The following is a 25,124-nucleotide window of genomic DNA, read 5'->3' as shown; positions in this document are numbered from 1 at the left end:
GGCTTTAAGCCGAGTTTGTGGATGCTGCCTCCACAAACGATTCAAACAGTAAGTGGATGGAGCTCCAAGCTCATTGATACAGCTGCAGGTCTAAGATGATCATATTGGGAATATCTGCTCTCAGCAACATCATACAGAGCCAAGATATATATTATACATGAAATATACAGTATATATTTTTTCCAGGCATATTTGATATATTGCACACTGCCAGGCAAAGCTTAACAGTAACTGCTGTTATTGTTATTTATTATTATTATTAGTAGTAGTAGTACTAGTGTTAATATATATATTTTTAATGAATTAATTTTTTTAGCATAGGAGAGGCCAGGGAAGCAAAGTCAGGAGCATTGAAGGTGGACTGAAACTGTTATGAAGCTTATACATAAGTTCAGTAAGGTAGATCTATGATGTCTGTCTGCTCCCAGTCTGTTCTTCACGTCACTTCCACTTGTTCACGCTGTCAACCTGTTTATGACATCATTGGTCCTGTCCAATCATCTTCTTCGTGTCTCAGGTCACACGAAGCACTTTAAGTCTTAGTTCGCATCTGTCATTCTCCTTTGCAGACGCCTTCGTGCAACCCACCCACTCCCCATCACCGCCTATCATTACTCAGGCTCCATTCAAGCCTCCGTCTTTATCTCCACCACCAGTGTCCAGACTCCGGGGGATCCTGCTCTAATGCCCATCACATCTGGGGTTCTGTTATGCCAAGACGGGCCATTGAAGTGTATGAGCCAAATACCTCTATCTCAATTGCATGCATCAATAAATCATGTTATTTTTAGAAACCTCTCCTTCATGATTTTTGCCAAGCCTTTAAATTTATACAGTAGTTGGTTTTTTCTCTTTTTTTTAAGGTTTGTTACATAAAAAGTTGATACCAGCTAAACGCAGTATCAACATTTCCCACATTGTACAATACAAACATGCATTTTTGTCCACTTCCTGCGTGTGAAACGAAACCAAATGAAAAGCTACACAATCGACCTCTCCTTGTTATTGTTATTATGATTATCTCTTATCAGTTTTACTTTCGTTTCGTTACTTTAACAGATCAGCTGACTCGTGTTATTGTTTCCTTTCCGGATGCTGTGCAGCGGCATGCTTAAGTTTAAGTTTCGTTTCTTGTTGACAGACTGCAGAGTGACACAGTGAGGATCAGCTGTTGCCCCTAAACACACGACAACATGTTTTCCTGGGGAGAGGACTGTCAGCGCGGGTTTTACGTGAAAGACGGCTCCGGTACCGACAGCACGACCACTGATGATGGAGTTCATTACTTAAACATCAGCCATCACATCGCGGATCTGTCGGCAGGTCGAAACGTGCTGGCTTTCGTTAAAAGTAACGGAAACGCGTTCATTATCCGCACAAACGAGAACGAGGATGGGAGAAGAGCGAGAGGCAGGCAGAGTGAGTATCGGTGTCACTAACAAGTTCACTACATTTAACCGAACTGTGTCCACTCACGCCTGCTGTGTTTGTGGCTTGTGAATCTGCAGAGTTTGTGAAACACAAAGAGAAGATAGAGGCTGTGAGTTGTGGCGATGATGTGGTCGCACTGCTGTCTGTGAGCGGCAAAGTTCTCTGTGTGGACACCAGACACCCACCTTTCACTCCCAGGTAACAGATACAGATGTGCAAACATTTATTATTATTATTATTATTATTATTAATATTATTATTATTATTATTGGTCCTGTGAGAAGGAGTATTAGTATCACGTTAAGAAAAAAAATATTATTAAAAAAAGTCGAAAATGTGTTAAAATGTGGAGATGACAGCTGTTTCAAGACAAACTGCCAGTGCTGCTATAGTCTACCTTTTACAAAATGCTTTTTGTAGATGAGTTAGTAAAATCGTGCAGAATCGGTTTAAGTTACAAGACAATTTTTCCTTACATAAACACAGTGTGTGACCAGCTGCATCTGGTCAGAAGGCAATAAAATGTAAAAATCGTATATTAAACAGTTTCTAATAATTAGATACAGTATAAACAGTATATATGTATTCCAGCCCTGGAATATGTGATGATTTTCAGTCTGTTTTGGCTTTTTTTTTTTGTCCTGTGCCGCCCTCCTGTGGTTACCCGGGTGATGTGCTGGGTGGGTGTGTCAACTTTATTTTCAAAATTGACACAATTTCTTTTTCTTAATGTGGTCCTAATACTCCATCGTAGTCCTAGGAGTGTATACAGTGTGATTCATGTTTATTTGGGTTCATAGTTAGCGGTCATAAATGGCTGTTTCAGCTCTGTTCTCTTCTTCTGCTCTTTCTCTTTCAGGCCACTGGAAGCTTTTTCTAACAAGCAGGTTTCTCAGGTTGCTTGTGGGAGTCAGCACTCAGTTGCACTGACCAAAGGTACAGTAGAATTTTGCAAGCGCTAAAGATTTTTAGTTCAATTCAGTTTTATTTATATAGCACCATATCACAACAACAGTCACGTCAAGGCACTTTATGTTTGACGGTAAAGACGTTACAATAATAGAGAGAAATCCCAACAGTCAAAGAACCCCTCTGAGGAAGCACTTGGTGATGGTGGGAAGGAAAAACTCCCTTCTAACAGGAAAAAACCTCCAGCAGAACCAGGGTCAGGGAGCAGCAGCCATCTCATCTTAGGTTGTTATTTAAACAAGCTAAAATAATTAAGAGACCCTGAATCAGTCTATCCAACTTGCACTTCATAATTGTACGGACCCTAAGGTTGTAGTTTAACAACATCTGTCGTGTAGTTCATGTTATTTGTCTTTGTATACATGTCTATATAGATATACATTCCTCCACATATTTTAAATTGTATAATTATAAAACACATGCATGGTACAATTGTAAACAACCAAATAAAGGTATCGATCTATCTAATGAATAATTAGAGTATTTTAGATGTAGGAACAAACAATATTTTGCCACTGTGTGTTTAGCTACTGTGGGCAGGTTAAAGCAGTTTATTGGTGCACTCAAAATAAGATCTAATCATTTAAAGCCTAGAAGGACGGGTGAATTTTAAACTTCAGTCTCACTTTCTCCATCAGGTACGCATTATCTTTTGTGCATACAAGCATTTATATATGAAATCTGAATTGGAAATTTTATTTCCATTTGGTCATGACATTAAACATAAACTCTGAGTAAAAGTTGAAGATATCAGGAGTGAGAGTGTTTCACAGAGACATGCTGATTCTCCCACAGATGGTCAGCTGTATACGTGGGGTCAGGACTGCAGGGGCCAGCTGGGTCTGGGTACGAGAAAGTCTGTCTGCAGATCACCTCAACATGTGCCATCACTGTCAGCGATCCCCCTGATCCAGGTTGCTGCAGGAGGAGACCAGAGTTTCGCCCTCTCTGTCTCTGGAGGTGTTTTCAGCTGGGGGAGAAATGACTGTGGACAGCTCGGGCTGGGAGACACAAAAGGTACTGTGGCTTTACAATAAATGTCCTAACTTTATTGTATGTTAATGAGCATTATAATCTGGTAACATAATAACACTGACAATCCTTTTCCTTATAGACAGACACACACCAGCTCCTGTTCAGTGTTTGAATATGAAGAAAGCTCAGCGCATTTCCTGTGGACAGGACCACACGGCCATTTTGACAAAGGTTAGACAACTGGAGCATTTTGATGCTCTCCTTTCTTACTAATATATTATTGTAAAGAGTGTGGATTTAAACAAAAAAAATGAAATTATTCAAGGAATGCAAAAAAAAAAGGATTTTGAATGTTGTCTCAAAAACATCTTCCTATAGAAGTTACAAGTTCTAAACATGAAAAAAGAAAGCTGAAAGAGAATGAAAAGCTCTGTGGAGTTTGATTTTGATGCTGTACTTACCACTGGGACACAAATTTTAAAAGCAACTTAATTCTTTATTTTTTGAAAACACATTAAAACAGTTGTCATGTAAAAGTAAATGGCTGTGGGACTTTACACTGTGGTTGTGTGTTTGGCTCCTCAGCATGGGGCAGTGTTTACATTTGGCTCCGGTCAACACGGACAGCTCGGTCACAACTCACTACGCAACGAACTGCGTCCTCGACTTGTTGCAGAGCTCTGGGGGGCAAAGGTCACCAAGATTACATGTGGAAGGTACGACACACATACTGTTTAATTCATGAAATATTCAGGTTACTTTGAATATTTTTCAGCTTTCACATCAAAGATACAGAGGTTAAAGTTCTAAATGTATCCCAGGAATTATTATTTTATTATTTTATATAGAGTAAGAAAAAAACAAACAAAGCTAGGACATTTCACTGACTGTTCTGACCTAATCTGAACAAGATGCATCCTGACCCGAGATCTGATCCTGCAGAATCAGTCTCATCCTTTAACAAGGAATGTTTCTTTGTTTATTTTTTTTCAGCTTTTACATCCATGTGAAGCAATTATACATTTTAAATGTATCACTATTCTCTTAGAAGAATGTTTTCATATAGAGTTAAAAAAATAGATTAATTTAAAGATCACTGGTTATACAGTTACATGAGCATGCTAATGTAAAAACACCTTAAGTTATTATATTATCACTGAAGAGACTAACAGATATCAGAGACAACATCAAGCATCTTAAATAAAAATGCTTAAAGTAAAGCAGTTAGTAAAGTGTATGTGTGGGTTTGAGGTCTAAATATTTTGTATATTATCATCTACACAGGAATCACACTTTAGTGCTGACTGAATCCAAGAGGGTCTACTCCTTTGGTTGTGGGGATCAAGGGCAGCTGGGACATCGAGAGGAGAGTAATCCATCTGTGCCGCTGCCTGTTCAACTGCCACAGGGTAATTACACCTCTGATAATAAACAAATTGAGGATGCAATTAATTTATCTATGAAAGAAGTGACGTGTTTACTTATCATTTAAGGCACCAATGGGCCCAAAATCAGAAACATCTTCGCAGGAGAAAACTGTTCATTTGCAACATGCTGGTCTGATGAGGTACTGACACTAACACATTAGGTACAGACTGTGATGGGAGGAGGTGCGAATATGTGTGAATATGTAAACAGTCACTGCTTTCCTTCACAGGACATTGACGAGGGTTCAAACACAGACTGTAGCTTTGCAACACAACACTGTCTTGATAACATGGTTGACAAATGGATCTCTGAATGTGATTTAAAGTCCTGGAAAAAGACTAAACAGTAAGTATGATGCACTGGCAGTTACAGCTTGTTGGTTTGCCTGGTGTTGCATGGTTTCTGTCATTCAAATTATTTCTTTGAAAACATTTTTTTCTGCAATCGGATGAAAATATTAAATCTTCACAGGGAAATCTACGGGGCGTTTTCCTCTGCATCCTGTCTGAATAAAAGTTTCCTTCAACAAAGGTAAATACACAGTTTCTGTGCACAACATTCTTTTTCTCATTTCAAAGGTGGGAGATCTGGTGTTTCAGGATTGAAAGAACTGAAATATTGTTTTAGCTGGTAAATGTTTGCTTATGGATAAGTGCCATACTTATATGTGGACTTTGTTCATTGTCTTCTTAGCGATGATAAACATTATCAAACTTCACTGAAGTACCACGGCTTGAACCTAAAACATGCACGGCTTGCTTTCAAGAAACTGGTAACAAAGGACAATATTTGGGCAGAGGTATGTTGCTAGAATACATGCAATCTGTAGCAAAAGGTCTTCTTGTTTGCTTGTTATTTTATAAATATCCTATTAATAATTTGAGGAATCAGCATCTCTCCATAATGTATGAATTCCCCGTTCTACTGCCTAACGTAATACACATGTAACAGTACCTGGACCTAACTGCTGCTGATCGATTCTTGCAATCCTTGCCAAACTAACAGATCGAGGCTGCTGTGCTACGCCTGCTTCCTTCCCTCGACCAGAAACCAGTTGGAGTGGAGGGGTTGAGAATCTACCTTCTTCTCAATGAGCTTCTGCATGCAGTGCTGAAACACACACGGCAACAGAGCATAAAGCTCGCTGAGGCGGTAGCTGGTGCAGTAACAAGGTTGTCGAATGAAAGTCTTAAGATCATAGGTACTGTCACAGCTGTCTACATGATATCACAATACTCTTTTTAATCTGGAAGGTGAGAAAGTGCTCAAAGTTTCATGGCATGTCCTTTTAATCTGTTCTCTGTTTTTCTTCAGGTGACTGGTGGTCCTCGCTGTCACCCTCCACCATGGTGCGATACGTTAAGGTGTGGAAGCAGGCCCTATCAGAGATCCTGTCCTTTAAACCTGTACCTCGCAACTCTGGAGTCAGAAATCTGCTGCTAGTCCTCCAATATATGTACAATGTTAGTATAAATATCCTAAAATTTCACTCATTCCTAAAGTGAAATGCAACCCTTTCTCTGCCTTTTAAATGATGATAAATAGATAATGAGATGTTCTGTTGTTAGGCAAACAGAAGGGTTGCAGAAACTCGAAGGATACCAGAAAGCGATTTTTGTGTGTCAGCTGATGAAGATTTCCTTTTGGAGGATTTGCAACATTGGCTTTTACAGTCACAACGAAAGGTAAAATGTTCTGGTCTAAAGTAGTGTGTCTGTGTGTAATCTACTGTGTCATACTTTGTTATTCCATTCTTCTCATCTTTGGTTCGGTCACTTCTTAGTCAATACCCAGTGTTCAAATAAACAACATGAAGAAATGTATGTTTTATTTATGTGCAATCAAACCTTAAAGACCTCTATGGGTTTTTCCCTTTCAGTATTCACATGCTGAGCCTCTCATCCTGTGCAAGTTCCCTATTGTGATGGATCTGCAATCAAAGAAAACAGTGTTTGACATGAATGCTTACCATGCCAAGGTAAAAAAAAAACTTCCAAAACATGTGACATAGATTATTTCTCTCTCTTTGAGAAAGAGTAAAAGTGACATCATTCACTTTATTTCAGATTACAGAGGCGATGAAAGTCTGTCAGAATTTTTTGAGGACATTCGGTCGCTATCCCTCAGTTTTGGAAGACTTTCTCTTTGTAGTGAAGCTGAGGCGAGCATCAGTTTTGGAGGACACCATGAAAAAAATGGCTGATACGAATCACAGAGACTACAAGAGGCCACTCGTGGTAAGGTATTTTAGAGTTCTGCTGCTTACTTTCAAATGCCTAAACAACCTTGCCCCTGACTATCTCACCGACCTCCTCAGTCTCTGTACTCCCAGCCGTTCTTTACGATCATCTGGCCCAGCCCAGGCACCGTCTGAAGACTAGGGGTGATCGTGTTTTTGGCTCTGTAGCACCAAACCTCTGGAATAGTCTTCCTTCTACCATTCGTGCCTCTGAATCCATTCAGTCCTTTAGAGACGCTTGAAAACTGACCTATTCGACCTGGCTTTTCCGACTCGCTAATTCTCACCACTCATTAATTGCTGTATTGCTTCTCATTTCTCTGGATAATCATGATTTCTCCCTATCTCTACTTACTAATGCTTTTGCTTGTTTCTCTATTTTCTCTATTTTACCTTTTTTAATGACTTACTGTTCAGTGTAATCATTTACCGTTATTCCTTACTGTGAAGCACTTTGGTGTACCCCCTTGTTTTAAACGTGCCATTTAAATAAAATTGTATCGTACTGTAAACATAGCAAGGCACAAATTATATTAAAAACTCGTGCATTCATGCAGTTTTGATCTAAACTTTTTTTGCCCCTGTGTCTTGAAGGTTTTCTTTGATGGAAATCATGTGATCGATGCAGTCTACAAGAAAGACTTTTTTTATGAAGTCTTTCATGACTTGGTCTCAGCTGAATCTGGGATGTTCATGTTCAATGACTCTGAAACACTGGCATGGTTCTCCTCAAAAGTAAGCCTTCCTATTGATTGGAAATAACATTGGACACAGAATTTTCTCATTCTTTTAACTGATTCCTTATAACACCATATAACTAACCAAAGTTCAATACAGATCATAGTCATCAATACAGTCTTTGACCACCGACTTTTGATTTTAATTTGTCCTCACCGTTGACACCAGGCAACTCAGGAAGACCAGCGTTTCTTCCTGTTCGGAGTTCTGTGTGGATTGGCCTTGTACAACCAGTGCATCATCTACTTACCCTTCCCACTGGTGCTGTTCAAGAAGCTGCTCGGTGTAAGGCCTTCACTGGAGGATTTGATAGAATTCAACCCAAGTGTTGGAGAGTAAGGCAGAAAATTTAATAACAGTTATATTTACTTCACACAAATTTGTAGTTTTAGGTGTTGATTGGTTATACAAATGATCCTAAACTATATTATGTTTACAGGAGTCTGCAGTACATTCTGGAGGACTACCAAGATGATGACTTGGAAAACCTGGACATGTATTTTTCGGTAGGGGTTTTCCACACAACTTAAATCAAAACAGTTTTCAAAATGGTCTTGGGATTCGCAATTCTTAAAGCAGTAAAATATTTTTTTTTCAACAGATCAACTGGGATGGGAAAGATGTCGATCTTGATCCAGAAAATTCGGAAAAATTGGTGACAAGTCAAAATAAGTGAGGACAATTAAAGTGTTTTTTATAACATGTTTTTGAAAAGCAAACTATGAATTATCCTGCCAGAGAGAAGCTACACATAACAAAAAGTCATAACATAAAAGAATATTTATATTTAGTAAATAATTTCTTTGTTGTAACAGCACTTCTTGGAAAGAATTGGCATGTTTTTTTTCCACTAAAATTGGGTCATTTTTGTGCACATTTGTGCGTGGCGCCCATTTAAACATGCCAGATCTTGGGCCTGTTCTTCGTACCTCGCTAAGTAAGTTAGCTGGATTAGATTGTTGACGATTTCGCGTGATCTTGGATCGTTCGGTTCCCCGAAGCTCATCCGGGACTTGCTGTCATAGCAACAGAGCCGTAAGCGTAAACCTGCTCGGGAGCAGGTTTACTTTATGTAAACAGGATTAGATCGCGGCCACGCAGGTATGTCCGCTTCATTTATACGAAAGCAACAGCGATAAATAAATAACATCAATGTAACTGAAGATAATGCAGCACTTGATCCTTTTATTGATGTCACACAGATACATACAGGTCATTTCCTAAAAAAGGGAAATGTACTATTAACATCCTATTACATGTATGTGATTATTACAGATGTAATTCATATTTCAGAGTAGTAATTGTAAATTACTTCGTGTAATCAAGATGAGAGACCACGGCTATAAAAGCGAAGGTGGATTTGGGAAGCCTGTCGCAGCCATGTCCTGTCCGTTTACGCGAGCAACCCATTGCGGAAGGTGCAAGATTGATAAGGAGAGTCCTCAGAATTCAGCGTATATTGCGGGACAGACAGGATCCTTTAGCTCAGCGCGACAGTGTGCTCATTGAGAGATATCGATTTTCCCGTGAGGATATTATTTACTTAACCAACTTGTTGACGAGGGGGTGCAGGACCACCACCTGTCTTTTTTTGCTCTGCCCTTTTCTTGGTTGCTGTTATAAACAAACAAACAGATTATTTCAGGGTCTCTTTCCAAGAGACGAAAAGCAATATAAGTGATAAATATTACCATTCTATAGAATATTCTTATATTTCACTTTTACTTGTTCCCATGTTCTAGTGGGTCCTGTTGTGGCTCTAATGTGAAAGGGGATATAATATAACATATTATAATATAATATAATGTAATATAATATTGGATAATATAGTGTGATATGATAAATCTACCCTACCGCCTACTGGTGTTGGCCAGAGGGGCCGATGGCGCGATATGGCAGCCTCGCTTCTGTCAGTCTGCCCCAGGGCAGCTGTGGCTACAACCGTAGCTGCCTCCACCAGTGTGTGAATGTGAGAGTGAATGAATAGTGGCATTGTAAAGCGCTTTGGGTGCCTTGAAAAGCGCTATATAAATCCAATATATTATTATTATTATTATTATTATTAAATTACTTACGAGTTTAATTTGTCAGCAACTTTCTGCCAGCCCTCTCTCCTTGCTTTTGCAGCCTTTGCAGTGTTCCCTTGCGTTCTGATTAAACTCTGAAACTCCTGAAATCCCTCACTCAGGAGTTCTTGCTCTGCTGCCGAAAAATACCGAGCCGAGCGCGCTCCTTCGACATTTTCGCCGACCAATCAGAGGGTTGCCGATCAATGTTTCTACTATCGATGCGTAGCCCCTTTTACGACACCCAGTGATGTCACATTACTGCGTCCAGCTGTACTAATCGTCAACGGAAGGTGTGTTCGGAGAACCGGATTAGCGAGCTCACGGTTAGCGCGATGGTTTGATCTTGGATGTGTCATTTGATCTTGGATGTAGTGAGCGACGTACGAAGAACGGGCCCCTTCTCTGCCAAAGCCAAACAGCCTATTCTGCTATTGACTCTCATTTTTAGGCTTCTGACAATTTTTAGGCTTCTGACAGTTCTGACAATCAGATGCTTATTATGCACCTGATTGTGCCAATCAAGGCACATTGATGGAGTGAGCCCTAGCACCACCTCCAAATTTGAAGGCCAAAACAGGGGATATCAGAGACAGGTGAATCAAGAAGACACCACCACAAAATTTTACTGTATGATCACAGGGTCAAAGTGCGGATAAAACTAGGTTTTGGTGGAAACAGTGTGATGTGTTGGGTGTATGCCAGCAAATGATCCAATCAATCCAACAAATAACACCAGACAAGAGCCAATAGCAGAATAAGCTGTTTGGCATTAGCAGAGATGATCTGGAAAGTTTGTCATGGATGAAAGTCACATGCTCAACTCTGCTGCTCAACCCACAAATGCATTTTCCTTGCAAATGTGACACAATTTGAGGGTGAATAATCAGGCTTTCCAATAGTCTTTTATTTGCCAAGAAGCATAGTTACAACAAGGACATAATCAACCAACCAATTTCCTTATTTTTACTACTAAGGTTAGAAAAGGTAACAAGGTCCAGTGCGATACACCACCCTCAGTTTGCCTGTTTATAGGCAAGTAATTTAAGCAATTAATGGGAAATGACCATGGCAGAGATATAAAGCGACCACTCTTTAAACAAAAAGGAACAGAACAGTTCATGATTTGACCAAAGTGTGATTGTGGTTTTTTAAATCACTACTTTTATCTTCCAAACAGGAAGGAGTTTGTGGATGCCTACGTGAATCATGCCTTCAACACATCAGTGGAGAATGTGTTTCAGGAGTTCAAGAGAGGCTTCTTCCTGGTGTGTGAGCGGGATTTGGTGAAACTCTTCAGGCCAAAGGAGCTGCAAGAAGTGATGGTGGGCAAAGACTTCAGTGACTGGGAAAAGCTGAAACAGGTAAATCGTTAGTGACACAAAGATGTAATTTGTCTGCAATTTTTTTTTATTACATCCTTGTGCATGCTTTGATTACGGTTTGAATGAATTATTTTCAATATATCTAACAGTCTCTTTCACTATGATTAGAACACACATTATGAAGGTGAATACAGCGCAGGCCATCCCACCATACAGATGTTTTGGGAGGTTTTTGATGAACTGACTGAGAACCAGAAGAAAGCTTTCCTTTGTAAGTATTTGATTTGATTTGATCATAAAAGCTAGTTAAATTTTAACATGTATATGGAAGTTACGTTACTAATCTGCTTTATTAGCAGGAATTTACCATTGTAAATTTGCAACATTGCTTCATCACAGTGACTACTAAAGTTTTGATCACTCAGGAATGTTTTGACATTTGCTAATTGATGCAGTGAACATGTGGTAGGAAACATCAGTTGCACAGCAGCTGAGGCTGTGGATAAAGCACCCCAACATGCAGAAAAGTAAACAAAAACTCACGACATTCATCGATTTCTGCTTTTTTCCTCTTCTAGGGTTTGTGACAGGATTTGACCGGGTGCCTATTCTCGGTATGGACAAAATCAAGATGCAAGTCAAAGTTAAAGAAGTCGAGGACGTCTCCTATGACCAGTACTATCCTGAGACACACACGTGCTTCTCGACCTTGGAGCTGCCGTTCTACTCAACTAAGGAGATCATGCAAACCAAACTCACAGAGGCCCTGAGCAACAATAAGAGGATCCATAAGTGATCAGTATTATACGCCAGTTTTTTACTGTATTGAACAGTAAAAAGTAATTGTTGATCAAGTCTAGCATTTGCAGTTGCTGAAACATACTTACTGTTACTGTCATGATCCTGCGTCTTCTACCCAGCGTTTTGGACTTTTGGTTTGGATTTATTTAATAGTCTGAGGTTGAGATCTTTGCCTCCTTCTTGGGTGTGTATATATTGTTTGTGTCTCCCTCTGTGCAGCGTCATGATCTCGTCCATTCTCGGGCTGTGTGTTCTGCCTGTTAGTTTAGTTTCTGGAACATAAAAAATTTATGATGATGAGTTGGGATCTATGCTTGTGTGTATATTTTTATTAAGTGTAAATAGGTAATATTAGATTATAAAATTTGGAGAAAGTCTGTCAGTATTTCATAGTTTTTTCCCCTAAATGTTACAGCTCAGAAAATACACAAATAAACTGCACTCTCTAAATCATAATCAGCCACACTTATACAATGTTGCCAGTGTTGCCAATGTTAACATATGTAAGTAAAGATTTGCAACATTTTATGAAAAACTTTGCATTATGTAAAAAAGAATGTTCGTTTTCAACATAAACTACACTGTTCTGTGTTCCAGATGTGGATTTACTATTAAAGTTTTACTTGGAGTTACCTGAAAAGTGACCCACTTTGCTCATTTCCTTCTCAATATTGTTATTCTTGCTTCAGAATAATCCAACCCCTTCCCTTTAAACCAGGATCGCTCTGTTTGGCTGCTTCCACAAACAAAAGATTTGAACAATAGGTGGGTGGAGTCTCCATCCTCAGCCACAGCTGTGTGCCAAAGTGTCATGTTTCGGCTGTGTGCAGGCAAGAGAAGGACCCAAACGCAAAACTCACAGACACAAAAGTGAACTCAAAACACTGCTTTATTGCAGGCTTGGGAAGGAAACAAAGAACAAACTAAACTGGGGAAAACTGCAACTAACTCATACGTGAAAACACATGGCAACTCACACAGCTATGCGCAAGACCACAACACTGACAAAGAGAAACACAGGGCTTAAATACACAGAGGGATAACGAGGGAATGAGACACAGAAGGAGAGCACAGCTGGGAGTAATCAGACTGGACGAGACAAGGGAAGCAAAACTAGAAACACTCACATGAGACATGGACCTTCAAAGTAAAACAGGAAACACACTGACTGAACTCTAGACATGCAAACTTAACAGCAACTGAGAAGACAGAACATAGGGACCTGAAACATGGGACAGAAAGGCACAGTAGACACAACGTGGACATAACAACGCCACAGGGAAAGAGTAAAACAAAACACAGAACCTCTTAGAAAATAAAATAGGAAACATAATGAAACGCAGACATGACTACATGAACTTGACAACATAACAGACATGAAACACATGAAGGGCAAGGGAGACTTAACAGGGGTTGGAACACACAAGGGGAATCTAATAACAAAGAACTAGAAAAACTCATGAGCTTAATCATATAAACATCCAAATAAACTAAACTCAAAACACTGGGTCATAAGACCCAGGATCGTGACACCAAGATGATAATATTTGGAATACCTGGTCTCACTGACATCATACAGAGCCAAGAGTTTAAAGAAACAGTCTGGAACAAAGTACTTACAAGCTTTTAGCTCACAGCGATTACTTGTACATATAATGACACCATTGTCTGAATCTTAGGTCATGTTAAATATGAGCATCCATCATTGTGATGGTATGTATGACAGAAAATAAGGATAAGGATAAATGATATCTTGCACACCTGGTATACTTAACATTTAACATCCTCACGCATTTTCTTGTTATTTAGGGTAAAAGCCACACCTCCTTCAGAAAACACCAAATGCAGAGTAACTTCGTGACTCATGCGAATGACTTGCTCAGTATAGGTAAATATGTTGCTGTCATGCAAAATCTGCACACGTCAACTCCAGTTTCGTTTTTGGTTTTCCAGCTAAGGTAATAAACCACGTGCCAGTGACTCACTAGGTGTGGTGTTTTTATTGTTTGTAAGTTTTGTTTTCTCACAGCTGACTTTGCTCAATAAACCAGTCAGGTTTCGTTTCATACTTCCACCTGAGTCATAAAAAGCAGCTGCTTGTACTGCACAGTCATTTTAGCATCATGTTTTCATGGGGAGAGGACTGGCAGCAGGGCTTTCGCTTGAAAAGACCCTCAAATATTTCACCTGCTGATGGAGTACGCTCTTTAAACCTCAGCTTTCAAGTCACAGATCTTTCAGCAGGTCACAGACTGCTTGCCTTCATTAAAAGAAATGGGGATGCTTACATCATTCACACAGTTGAGAGCCAAGATGAGGGAAGAGTGAGAGGGAAACAGAGTGAGTATCAGCTTTATGTCTCTGTCTCAATTTCACTTCTCTGCCTGTGTTGATCCACTATGACCTGCTCTGTGTGTAAATCTGCAGAGATTGTGAAATGCGAAGAGAAGATTGAGGCTGTGAGTTGTGGTGAAGATGTGGTGAGGATTCTGTCTGAAAGCGGCATCGTTTTTTGTGTGGATCAAGCTCGCCCTCCTTTCAGTCCCAGGTGAGGTCAAAGATTTGCAGCTTCAGTTTTTAAGGGATCGTCCTTCAATTTCCAGTTGAATTCACAATAACCTGCCGTTGTAATCACAGAAGAGTTTGATCACTTCTTGCATGTGTTCTGTCAGCACACCAGAAGCACTGCGCAACAAACAGGTGTCTCAGGTGACTTGTGGGAGCCAGCATACAGTCGTTTTGACAAAAGGTAGCGTGAAGTATGTAGTAAGCAAGAAAAGGCTTGTGAACCTGAATGAAAACGAATCCTTTTCACAGGTTTAGTGGATTTAGGAGTTTAATATGATAGAAAAGTATTATGTTGATTTTCCTCACAGATGGTCAGTTGTATACTTGGGGCCAGGACTCCAGGGGGCAGCTGGGTCTGGGCACAAACGAGCAATACGTGAATTCACCCCAGCATGTCAGATCTTTGTCAGCGATCCCAGTGGTCCAGGTCGCTGCAGGTGGAGAGCAGAGCTTCGCCCTCTCTGTCTCTGGAGGAGTGTTTAGCTGGGGCAGAAATGACTGTGGACAGCTTGGACTGGGTGACACACAAGGTACTACAATGAAAGTTTAAATATCTCACTCTCAGTATCTGTCAATATCTGTAAATATCGCACTGAAGTGTGGTTCCCAGAAGGAATCTGATGTATATGTACTCAAGGTGCAGGTATCAAAATATACATGCAATATTCAGTATTTTGTTTTTCTCATAGACAGACATACACCGACTCCGGTTCATTACCTAAACATGAAGAAAACTGTTTCCATTTCCTGTGGGAAGGACCACACTGCCGCTCTGACAAAGGTGAGTCAACAACAGTTAACAGGCTCACATAAAATTGTACCACCAGAACAAGCAGAGAAACAATTAAATGCTGACTATGATTTAAATGAGCTGTGATTAAAACATTGATAGATGTCAGAAGATGTATTTTGTTGTGTGAAGTGTTGAACTCAGTATTTCAGTTGTGGTCTTTGTCGTTGTTTCCATGTTTATTTCCATAATCTTTGTTTTTTGTTTTCTTTGCGCTTCTTTCAAATTACTTTACGCTTTAATTTGAAGGTTGCTTTACAGGAGGAAATAATAGATGAATGCATGATATTTGATATACACTCGATCTGTGTTCTTTTTTATTTTTTTTGTTTAAAGTTGACTCCAGTTATTTATATTGAGGTTTATTTTATTTGTCTGTTTTTTAATTTGAAAGAAATTCCAGTACTTTCATGCCATCATTGATCATTTTGCATTAATTATGAAAGCGCCTTTTTGTTTCTTATTCTTTGGCTTCTAATTGCTTTTCCACAAACTCCTGAGATAACTATATGTACATGGAAAAAATTAATATGAACTGTTGTCTGGTTCTCAGGACGGTGCAGTGTTTACATTTGGCTCTGGTCAATATGGACAGCTTGGCCACAACTCGTTACAAAATGAACAGCGTCCTCGGCTTGTTACAGAGCTCTGGGGGGCAAAGGTCACAAAGGTTGCATGTGGAAGGTAACATTTAATTATTATTATATCATAAATAATTGAAAAAGAAAAGCGTTTACTGCTGAGCAAACAGGAAACTTCAACTTCTGTCTTATATCTTCAGAGTGATCATACTGAGGTCCACCAACAACACAGATGTTTAAAACCTTTGAAAAAGCATGTTTTACATTGTGGACTTTCCTTTTCATGCACTCTTTTCTCAATCAGCTACCACACACTGGTACTGACAGAATCCAAGAAGGTGTACTCGTTTGGGTGTAATGAACAAGGGCAGCTGGGACGTGGAGAAGAGACTCAGGCATCAGTGCCACTACCTGTGCAACTGCCACATGGTAAATACATTTATCTGAACAGAAGAGTCGATTCAATTTACAATTACACAAAACTAACAGTAACAATTAAATAATTTTATTGTTAGAGTAATAATTAAGGTGTGTCACATCCAACTGTATAGATAGAGGTTATAAACCTGACAAAGACACACACATATATTCACTATGCAACAATAAAAAGTGCTACTCAGAGGTACTGAGTCTTCTGAAACCAGTGAGGAGCTGCACTGTTGGGCTTTGCACTTGCTGCAGGTGTAACACGGATGAGCCAATAGCCCAATAGATAATTGGGTAAAGCCTTAGTTTAAAATAATTTGTAATTCTGACTATAAGGGCTTGAATATAATCATAGACAAAATGTTTGGCCACGCATCAAATACTGGAAAACTTAAAATAATCTAAAAATAAATGTCATGAACTCACGGCAGGTTTTAGGTTTTCTGCTGTATGTTTTTAAAGTGCTGATGAAAAAAAAATTTAAGCAAATAAAACTGGACCTGAATTTGATCCAAATAACCAAGTTAACCACAGTTAACAACAAAAAGGTTTATTGACTAAATGTCACAAATTAAGCCCACTGTAAGAGCAAGTCGCTATATCTTATATTTCTTTCTGGAACTGAAAAACCATCCCATACAGTACAGTTGACTCTTAGGTAGATAATTTCTCATCTGTTTTTATTCTAGACATTTCTAACATCTATGCAGGAGGAAACACTTCATTTGCAACACGCACGCCTAATGAGGTACCAGCACAAATGCATACAGTGCAGTAAGGATACCTGTGGGAGGATGTAAACATGGCTTTACCAGTTATATCTACTTGTGAGGTCATGTGTCTAAACCAAACATGAACCTTTGCTTCTTTCACAGGGCGCTGATCACGAGTCAGGCAGTGGCACAAAGAACAAGGTGACAGAACACTCTATTGATAACATGATTGACAAATGGGTCTCTGCATATAATCCAAAGCTGTGGAAAAATCTAAAAGAGTAAGTCTAACACAAAAGCAGCTGTTATTGTTGTTGTTTGTAACTGGTTTGCTGCACAGCATGTACACTGTAGTCTTAGTGTTACTGACTAACCTCATGAACTCTTCGCAGGGAAATTCACAGGATGCTCACATCTCCATCCTGTATGAATCAAAGCTTTCTTGACAGGAGGTAAGAACACCATTTATGAGCATGATCATGACTTCTTTATATCTGTTGAATTTAACATTTGAAGATACACATTTGTCATTTTCTTCATGTCAGCAAAGATAAACATTTCCAAACTTCACCAACGTACTCCGGTTTGGACTTGTCACTTGCACGGCAAAGTTTTGAGAAGCTGGTGATGCAAGATGTTGTTTTTGCAGAGGTATTGAACTGGAATGTGACTAACACACGTTTGTAACCTGATGAGCAGTTAACTAAAAAAGTAAGAAGTGGACTTTAATTAAACCTTTAATTAATAACAAGTTGCATCAGCAGGCTGAGACTGCTGTTCTGCAGCTGCTTCCATCTGTTGATATGAACCCTGTGGGAGTGGAAGGATTGAGGATCTTCCTGCTTCTCAATGAACTTCTGTATGCATGCATACAGAAATGCAGATGGCAACAAAGCAAAAGGCTTGCTGATGCAGTCGCTGCTACCATGCAACGACTCCCCAATGAAAGCGTCCAGATTTTAGGTACGGTGACACCTACTATTTTGCTTACTGGCTGTCCCGACTTTAGTGCAGTTCTCACATCAACATCATTCTATCCAACTCCAACAGTTCTCAAAGCAGTTAATGCATTTCCCATAACACAATCTCACCTATGCAAAAAACACTAAACTAACAACTAATTTAACAAATCTGAGGAATTAGTCCAAAACCTTGCTGAAGCTTTGCGATTCAGAGCTCATAATTATGTCACAACTCAATTATTATTTAATGTAATTTAATTGTTTTTAAAGCAATTTTAAAGTCTGTTGTTCAGGCATATATTTAGGCAGACTTTAACAACTTTAAAATCTTCAGCACGTCTATTAAAAGTGTATTTATTGGATTAGTATATACTGTTTAAATGCATCAATGTATTAAATGATAGCTTTTTATTCTAATGAACACTCTAGACTTCTTAATCCATGATATCAGCCAGTGAAGAGCTGACTGTAACTTTGTCATCCTCAGGGGAATGGTGGTCCTCACTGTCACCCTCCGACATGATCAGATATGTTCAGGTGTGGAAGACGGCCCTCTCGTGGATTCCAATCTTTAAGTCTGTTTCTTGCGACGCTCAAGCCAGAAACGTACTGCTAATCCTCCAGCATATGTACTATGTCAGTATCACAAATTATCAAAATTTAATTAAATGTATTACTGCTCAGCTTTTCAACAAAAAAAGTTGGATTTTCACACAGCCAGTATAACAAATACTACCACTTCTTGTTTTAAGACTAATGAGATAAACAAGAAAATCCCAGAAACAACTTTTTGCCTCGAGCTTAGCCAGATGTTTCTAAAGGAGGATCTCAAACGTTGGCGAACAAAGTCAAAACTCAAGGTGAGGTCAGCTGACAACAAGTACGTTGAACCTGCTAAGATGGCAGTCAACCCACCAAATGACTCATTCATGTTAACACACTGTTAAGCTCACTAACTGTTTATGTGGGTTGTTTCCTTTTTTTTCCAGAATGCAGATGATCTGCCTGTGATTCTGTGCAAGTACCCATTTGTGATGGATCTGAAATCAAAGAAGCTGGTTTTTGACATGAATTCTGCATTCACTCAGGTAACTTCACCACCCTGTTACAGGAAAACAATAGCAGAATTTGTAATTTTCCAGTCTGCGTTAGTGTGTATTAGTGATCGCACTTTAAAGCTACACTATTCAGCAGTTTTATATAACAGACAAAACAACCATCTATAAAAAACAAAGGAGTCACAACAGAAAATAAACTAACAGAATACAATCATGAATCAGCAGCTGCCCTCAGTGGTGCAGAAGAGTCCAACATTTTGTTGTTTTATTTGTTTTAGTTCTCTCAGCACTCTTTTCACTCACAGTTCAGGCAGGCGTCAGTTTCAGAACCTCAGAACAGAAGCAAGAGCCAGTCTAGCTCACTTGGTTCACCAGCTGCCTTATATACATCACAATTGGATTTAAATAGAGAATTTATTTTAAAATCATGATACTTTGTTTTGAATGAACAGCAGGCGCCTCCACAGATGGTTTTTGATTTTCAATACGGATGGATTTCCCAGTCAAAACCCAAATTTTTTAAACTGCACCTGCAGCGCGCATCACTTTTCAAAAGCACCTTCAGAGAGCTGGCAGCTGCTGCTCACAGCGACTTCAAGAAGCCACTTGTGGTGAATATTTGATTGATTTTCACCTGATGATTAATGCATAGCCATTCTTCTGCAACTGTTCTTTCCAGAAGCATCTCTAATATTTATATTTCTCAGGTCCATTTTGATGAGGATCCAAACAGCACAGATGTCTACAAACGAGACCTTTTTCACCACCTGTTTCTTAAAATGGTGTCAGAAGAATCTGGGATGTTCATGCTCAATGACTCCAAAACCCTGGCATGGTTTCCCTCCAATGTAAGACTTTAAAACTGAACCCACCAACTGTATAAAATTGGTTAAAAGATTCAAATTTAAACGATAAGCAATAATGAACCAAAAATAAACCAAAGTGAATTTTTATTAATGCAGGCAACAGAGGAGAGCAAGAGAAACTTCTTCCTGTTTGGACTACTGTGTGGCTTGGCCTTGTACAACCAGTGTATCATACACTTACCATTCCCACTGGTTCTGTTCAAGAAGCTACTCAGTTTAGAGCCGACACTGGAGGATATGAAGGAGTTCAGCCCGACTGTTGGACTGTAAGTATCCATTTCATTTCAGTAACACATGCTGCTGCTGGTCCCACAGCCTGGCCCTGGACAAGCAGAAGAAAATGTATGGATGGATGTATTTTAAGTTGTGGTGTGTCAAAAGTTACAGTAACTTGTGACTGCTGTAAAATGTACATAGTTGAACTTCTTTTGATACAACTTTTTGTTTTAATTTCTTTAAAGGAGTCTGCAGACCATCTTAAACTATGAAGATGATGTTCTGGATAATCTCTACATGGACTTTTGGGTATGTGTTTTACTATAGAAGATGATCAGTAATCTGTCTCATTCTCAGGTTTTGCAGCTAAACTCATCTGATTTATAACTAATTTACAGATAAACTGGGATGGAACAGATGTTGACCTGGATCCTCAAACTCCTGGAAAGCCACTGACAAGTCAAAATAAGTAAGCATATAAAACATGACGTGCTTGTGAGGTTCATCTGCAGCACCTTTGTCTCTGTGAAATATTTGCTAATTTAACATTTTCCCTCCTAAACAGGAAGGAGTTTGTGGAGGCCTATGTGAATCATGCCTTCAACACATCAGTGGAGAGTGTGTTCCAGGAGTTCAAGCGAGGCTTCTTCCTGGTGTGTGAGCAGGATTTGGTGAGGCTGTTTCGACCAGAGGAGCTGCAGGGAGTGCTGGTCGGCCAGGACGTGTATGACTGGGAAAAGTTCAAACAGGTACATTCAGCCAAACAGACACAGGCTGCAACAGAATACCTGTGTACTGTATATATGCCTGACTTTATCAACTCATTTGCAAAAAAATAATTTTCACTGTCTACAGAACACAGTTTATGAGTTGGAGCATGTTCGCCATTCCACCATAAAGATGTTTTGGGAGGTGTTTGACGAACTAACTGAAGAGCAGAGGAAAGATTTCCTTCGTAAGTACTTGACAAATTTCTACAGCTTTTCACTGTTGAAATCTTCCCTGTGATATGTTATTAAAATGTGGGCAATATTAAGGACTTGTGTTATGTACAGTGCTGTGTAAAAGTATTTGCCTGCTTCATAGTCAAAGTTAAATCTTTGACATGATCTAAAACAGACATGACAAAGGACCGTGGGAAGATCCAGACAATTTCTACACAAGGTATTTAGAAAAGGGGAAAACAGCTCATAGACACAGCAGGAAGAGACAAGGGAATCTAAACTAGACACAGTGCAAACAAGGCAAAGGACTAACAAAAATGAAAAAAGTCATAAAGCGAGTAACTAAACACAGGGGAAGCACGATAACTAAAAAGAAAGCTAGAATACAACAAACTTTAACTGGAAACAGAACCCAGATAAGCAAATAAAGAAGGTGTAAAACTAGAAACACTAAACTAAGAGGAAAACTAAGGCTCTCAAAATCAAACAGATAAACACTGAGGAATCACAACTAACTTGACACAAAGGGATACAAGACAAACAAATAGACCAGCTCAGACACAGGAACATGAGGGACACAAGAAATACAATATATAATGAAGAGAACTAGATGTGAAACCAAAACGCAGGGTTGTGAATGCAAAGAAACAAATCACAAAATGCTGTAAAAAGACAAAACTCTGGGTCCTAGATGCCAAGACCCTAGCAGCCAGTTAGTGCATAAACACTTGATCAAAGTTCTTGCTGCCAAGGGATTCGTGGGCAGTCACATAGGGGTCAGGTAGGTCTGAATAATTTTTTCCCTCAAAAATGAAATCATCATTTAAAAACTGTGTATTTACTAGTTTACATAAAAGTGAGACAAACATGAAAAAAGACTGCCTTACAAAGACTGTACGAAAATGATGAGCAGCTCCATCTTCTTGATACATTCTGAGAATCTTTTGGATGTTGATTAGCAGTGTCACAAAACACTGATATTGATTACCAACTAACCAGATTGAATTTATTTAAACTCATCTTGTAAACAGTTTTACGTTTCTGCTTACAGTCTGTTCTATTCTGTTCTGTACTGTAACCATTCTAGTCTATTTGAATGAAGTGGCTAGGTCAGAAGAAACCCTATGTACTTATTGTAACAAGATTTGTTACACTAAGTTTGTAATAAGATTTTCCTTCCACTGCTATTCTTCAGGGTTCCTGACTGGTTACAGGAGAGCTCCTATTCTTGGCATCGACCAGGTCAAGATGAAGGTTCAGGTTAAGCAAATTCAGAGCGGCACCTGTAATCAGCACTTCCCTGAAGCCCTGACATGTCACTCTATTCTGTATCTGCCTTTTTACTCAACTAAGGAGATCCTGCGAGACAGACTGACAGAGGCCCTGCTAGCAGATACTGAATTCACACTGTGATGGTGGATCGTATGCAGCTCTAAAGGAGCGTGCACTGTGTCTGTGCTGAGGAGGAGGGATGAGATTTATTTTTACTCTTGGAACTTTTTTTTCCTGTGGTACCTCAGGATAATTAACACTGTGTATTACAATAATATTACACTATAGAAAATGCACAACTTGACTTTGTAAGATTTCTTTTTTTTAAAAATTCAACATTCCTACATAAGATGGCTGTGTAACAGCATCAGTATCATAAGGCACTTTAGAATTATCTAACGTTTCTTAATATGTCATAATTTATCCAAAAATTTAAATTATTCCAATGAATCAAATCTAATTTTTATGCTCAGACAAAGATGAACAGAATAATTTATTACTTGTTATAAACATCTGACTATGTGTAATACAATCTAAAGTATCACTTCTGTATTATTTATCACTTTATTCTTTGTGTGTTATTTAATCCTAGTGGGGTTGGATTATTACCAGTTATAAATATTTAACAAATGTAACATTGGTTATGTGTTTGAACAATAAAAATGTGTGTTTTACACTAAACATTGCTTACCTGGTGTCAATAAATCACTGAACACTGCAGTCTGAGGTTTCCTTCACATGATTATGATTTCTACTTTAAATAAAGTGCAGATTTTATTTGATAATATTAGTATCTCAGGCCGTTGCCCACGCTATGACTCCAAAACCCTGGCATGGTTTCCCTCCAATGTAAGACTTTAAAACTGAACCCACCAACTGTATAAAATTGGTTAAAAGATTCAAATTTAAACGATAAGCAATAATGAACCAAAAATAAACCAAAGTGAATTTTTATTAATGCAGGCAACAGAGGAGAGCAAGAGAAACTTCTTCCTGTTTGGACTACTGTGTGGCTTGGCCTTGTACAACCAGTGTATCATACACTTACCATTCCCACTGGTTCTGTTCAAGAAGCTACTCAGTTTAGAGCCGACACTGGAGGATATGAAGGAGTTCAGCCCGACTGTTGGACTGTTGGCTGTCCATTTCATTTCAGTAACACATGCTGCTGCTGGTCCCACAGCCTGGCCCCGGACAAGCAGAAGAAAATGTATGGATGGATGTATTTTAAGTTGTGGTGTGTCAAAAGTTACAGTAACTTGTGGCTGCTGTAAAATGTACATAGTTGAACTTCTTTTGATACAACTTTTTGTTTTAATTTCTTTAAAGGAGTCTGCAGACCATCTTAAACTATGAAGATGATGTTCTGGATAATCTCTACATGGACTTTTGGGTATGTGTTTTACTATAGAAGATGATCAGTAATCTGTCTCATTCTCAGGTTTTGCAGCTAAACTCATCTGATTTATAACTAATTTACAGATAAACTGGGATGGAACATATGTTGACCTGGATCCTCAAACTCCTGGAAAGCCACTGACAAGTCAAAATAAGTAAGCATATAAAACATGACGTGCTTGTGAGGTTCATCTGCAGCACCTTTGTCTCTGTGAAATATTTGCTAATTTAACATTTTCCCTCCTAAACAGGAAGGAGTTTGTGGAGGCCTATGTGAATCATGCCTTCAACACATCAGTGGAGAGTGTGTTCCAGGAGTTCAAGCGAGGCTTCTTCCTGGTGTGTGAGCAGGATTTGGTGAGGCTGTTTCGACCAGAGGAGCTGCAGGGAGTGCTGGTCGGCCAGGACGTGCATGACTGGGAAAAGTTCAAACAGGTACATTCAGCCAAACAGACACAGGCTGTAGTTTCACAGCTGTCCTGTAGCACAATAACTGTGTACTGCATACTGTCAAAAGCATTCAGTCGGCTGCTTTAACACAAATATGAACTTGAGTCACATCTCAGTCTTAATCCAGACCTTTGTATGATAGTATAATATAATAGTCAGCCCACCCTTCACAGCTATAACTGCTTCGACTCTTCTGGGAAAGCTTTCCACAAGGTTTAGGTGTGTTTATGGGAATTTTTTGACTATTCTTCCAGAGGTGCATTTGTGGTGTCAGACACTGATGTTGGAGGAGAAGGCCTGGCTCATAGTTGCTGCTCTAATTCATCCCAAAGATGTTCTATCAGGGTGAGGTCAGGACTCTGTGCAGGCTAGTCCAGTTCTTCTACACCAAACTCGCTCTTCCATGTCTTTATGGACCTTGTTTTGTGCACTGGTGCCCAGCCATGTTGGAACAGAAAGTGGCCATCCCCAAACTGGAAGCATGAAATTGTCTTGATATGCTGAAGCATTAAGAGTTCCTTTCATCTGCACTAAGGGGGCGAACCCAACTCCTGATAAACAGCCCCACAACAAAACCGCCCCTCCACCACACCTTACACTTGGCACAGTGCAGTCAGACAAGTACTTCTGGCAACCACCAAACCCTGACACATCCATCGGATTGCCAGTCAGAGAAGTGTGATTCGTCACTCCAGTAAACACATCTCCACTGCTTTAGAGTCCCGTGTTGAGATGCTTAAATCACTCCATCTGACGCTTTGCATTGTGTTTGTCAATGTAAGGCTGGGATGCAGCTGCTCAGCCATGGAAACCAATGAAGTTTGGACATCTGTAACAATAGCAGACTGCAGATATTGGTGACTTAAGTGCACTATGAGCCTTAGAATCAGCTGATTAGCTGTCATTTC

General features: G+C 39.4%; 3 protein-coding genes across 4 annotated transcripts; all 3 read left to right on the top strand.

The window, feature by feature from the left end:
* The first annotated feature begins 1,147 nt into the window (after positions 1-1,147).
* Positions 1,148-12,603, top strand: LOC146571461 (putative E3 ubiquitin-protein ligase HERC4). The gene is made up of 23 exons (XM_085280673.1): positions 1,148-1,419; positions 1,509-1,629; positions 2,291-2,367; positions 3,196-3,417; positions 3,515-3,606; positions 3,961-4,091; positions 4,660-4,784; positions 4,869-4,942; positions 5,033-5,148; positions 5,275-5,334; positions 5,497-5,602; positions 5,809-6,004; positions 6,118-6,266; positions 6,372-6,488; positions 6,683-6,781; positions 6,870-7,040; positions 7,637-7,777; positions 7,949-8,115; positions 8,220-8,286; positions 8,382-8,452; positions 11,027-11,210; positions 11,340-11,442; positions 11,750-12,603. Exons 1-23 carry the CDS (start codon positions 1,194-1,196, stop codon positions 11,965-11,967), a joined length of 3,033 nt encoding a protein of 1,010 aa, XP_085136799.1. The 5' UTR covers positions 1,148-1,193; the 3' UTR covers positions 11,968-12,603.
* Positions 12,604-14,095: 1,492 nt separating this feature from the next.
* On the top strand, positions 14,096-22,959 carry LOC146571460 (E3 ISG15--protein ligase HERC5-like). 2 transcript variants are annotated; one of them, XM_085280679.1, is made up of 24 exons: positions 14,096-14,312; positions 14,400-14,520; positions 14,645-14,721; positions 14,849-15,070; positions 15,230-15,321; positions 15,884-16,014; positions 16,216-16,340; positions 17,027-17,085; positions 17,213-17,331; positions 17,443-17,502; positions 17,596-17,701; positions 17,815-18,013; positions 18,500-18,648; positions 18,765-18,872; positions 19,002-19,100; positions 19,414-19,422; positions 19,523-19,681; positions 19,778-19,918; positions 20,033-20,202; positions 20,398-20,461; positions 20,551-20,621; positions 20,718-20,901; positions 21,008-21,107; positions 22,292-22,959. In XM_085280679.1, the coding sequence occupies exons 1-24, from the start codon at positions 14,096-14,098 to the stop codon at positions 22,507-22,509; spliced, it is 3,000 nt and encodes a 999-aa protein (XP_085136805.1). In that variant the 3' UTR covers positions 22,510-22,959. The 2 variants fall into 2 exon arrangements, with proteins under 2 accessions (XP_085136805.1, XP_085136802.1); XM_085280676.1 differs by lacking the exon at positions 19,414-19,422 and having other exon boundaries at positions 19,526-19,681.
* A 235-nt stretch (positions 22,960-23,194) lies between these two features.
* LOC146571459 (putative E3 ubiquitin-protein ligase HERC6) lies at positions 23,195-24,527 on the top strand. The gene is made up of 6 exons (XM_085281292.1): positions 23,195-23,217; positions 23,332-23,501; positions 23,698-23,761; positions 23,851-23,921; positions 24,018-24,201; positions 24,471-24,527. The coding sequence occupies exons 2-6, from the start codon at positions 23,473-23,475 to the stop codon at positions 24,495-24,497; spliced, it is 375 nt and encodes a 124-aa protein (XP_085137418.1). The 5' UTR covers positions 23,195-23,217; positions 23,332-23,472; the 3' UTR covers positions 24,498-24,527.
* Positions 24,528-25,124: the final 597 nt, after the last annotated feature.

The sequence above is a fragment of the Mchenga conophoros genome, linkage group LG7 (genome assembly GCF_057382185.1).
Source record: "Mchenga conophoros isolate Kocher_MC1m ecotype Shallow Benthic linkage group LG7, M_conophoros_male_GT1.1, whole genome shotgun sequence".
In the NCBI taxonomy this organism is placed as follows: domain Eukaryota; kingdom Metazoa; phylum Chordata; class Actinopteri; order Cichliformes; family Cichlidae; genus Mchenga; species Mchenga conophoros.
Note: the sequence above shows the minus strand (reverse complement) of the source record. Positions and strands in the feature narration are given on the sequence as shown.

Bases quoted from the DNA above. Each gene is read 5' to 3' on its own strand.
- LOC146571460 (XM_085280679.1), top strand. From the start codon at position 14,096: ATGTTTTCATGGGGAGAGGACTGGCAGCAGGGCTTTCGCTTGAAAAGA. The intron at 17,332-17,442 runs GTAAGTCTAACA...AACTCTTCGCAG, and splicing joins CTGTGGAAAAATCTAAAAGA to GGAAATTCACAGGATGCTCA. The intron at 17,503-17,595 runs GTAAGAACACCA...TCTTCATGTCAG, and splicing joins CAAAGCTTTCTTGACAGGAG to CAAAGATAAACATTTCCAAA.
- LOC146571461 (XM_085280673.1), top strand. From the start codon at position 1,194: ATGTTTTCCTGGGGAGAGGACTGTCAGCGCGGGTTTTACGTGAAAGAC. The intron at 4,943-5,032 runs GTACTGACACTA...TTTCCTTCACAG, and splicing joins CAACATGCTGGTCTGATGAG to GACATTGACGAGGGTTCAAA. The intron at 7,778-7,948 runs GTAAGCCTTCCT...CGTTGACACCAG, and splicing joins TGGCATGGTTCTCCTCAAAA to GCAACTCAGGAAGACCAGCG.
- LOC146571459 (XM_085281292.1), top strand. From the start codon at position 23,473: ATGAAGGAGTTCAGCCCGACTGTTGGACT. The intron at 23,922-24,017 runs GTAAGCATATAA...CCTCCTAAACAG, and splicing joins CCACTGACAAGTCAAAATAA to GAAGGAGTTTGTGGAGGCCT. The intron at 24,202-24,470 runs GTACATTCAGCC...CTATTCTTCCAG, and splicing joins ACTGGGAAAAGTTCAAACAG to AGGTGCATTTGTGGTGTCAG.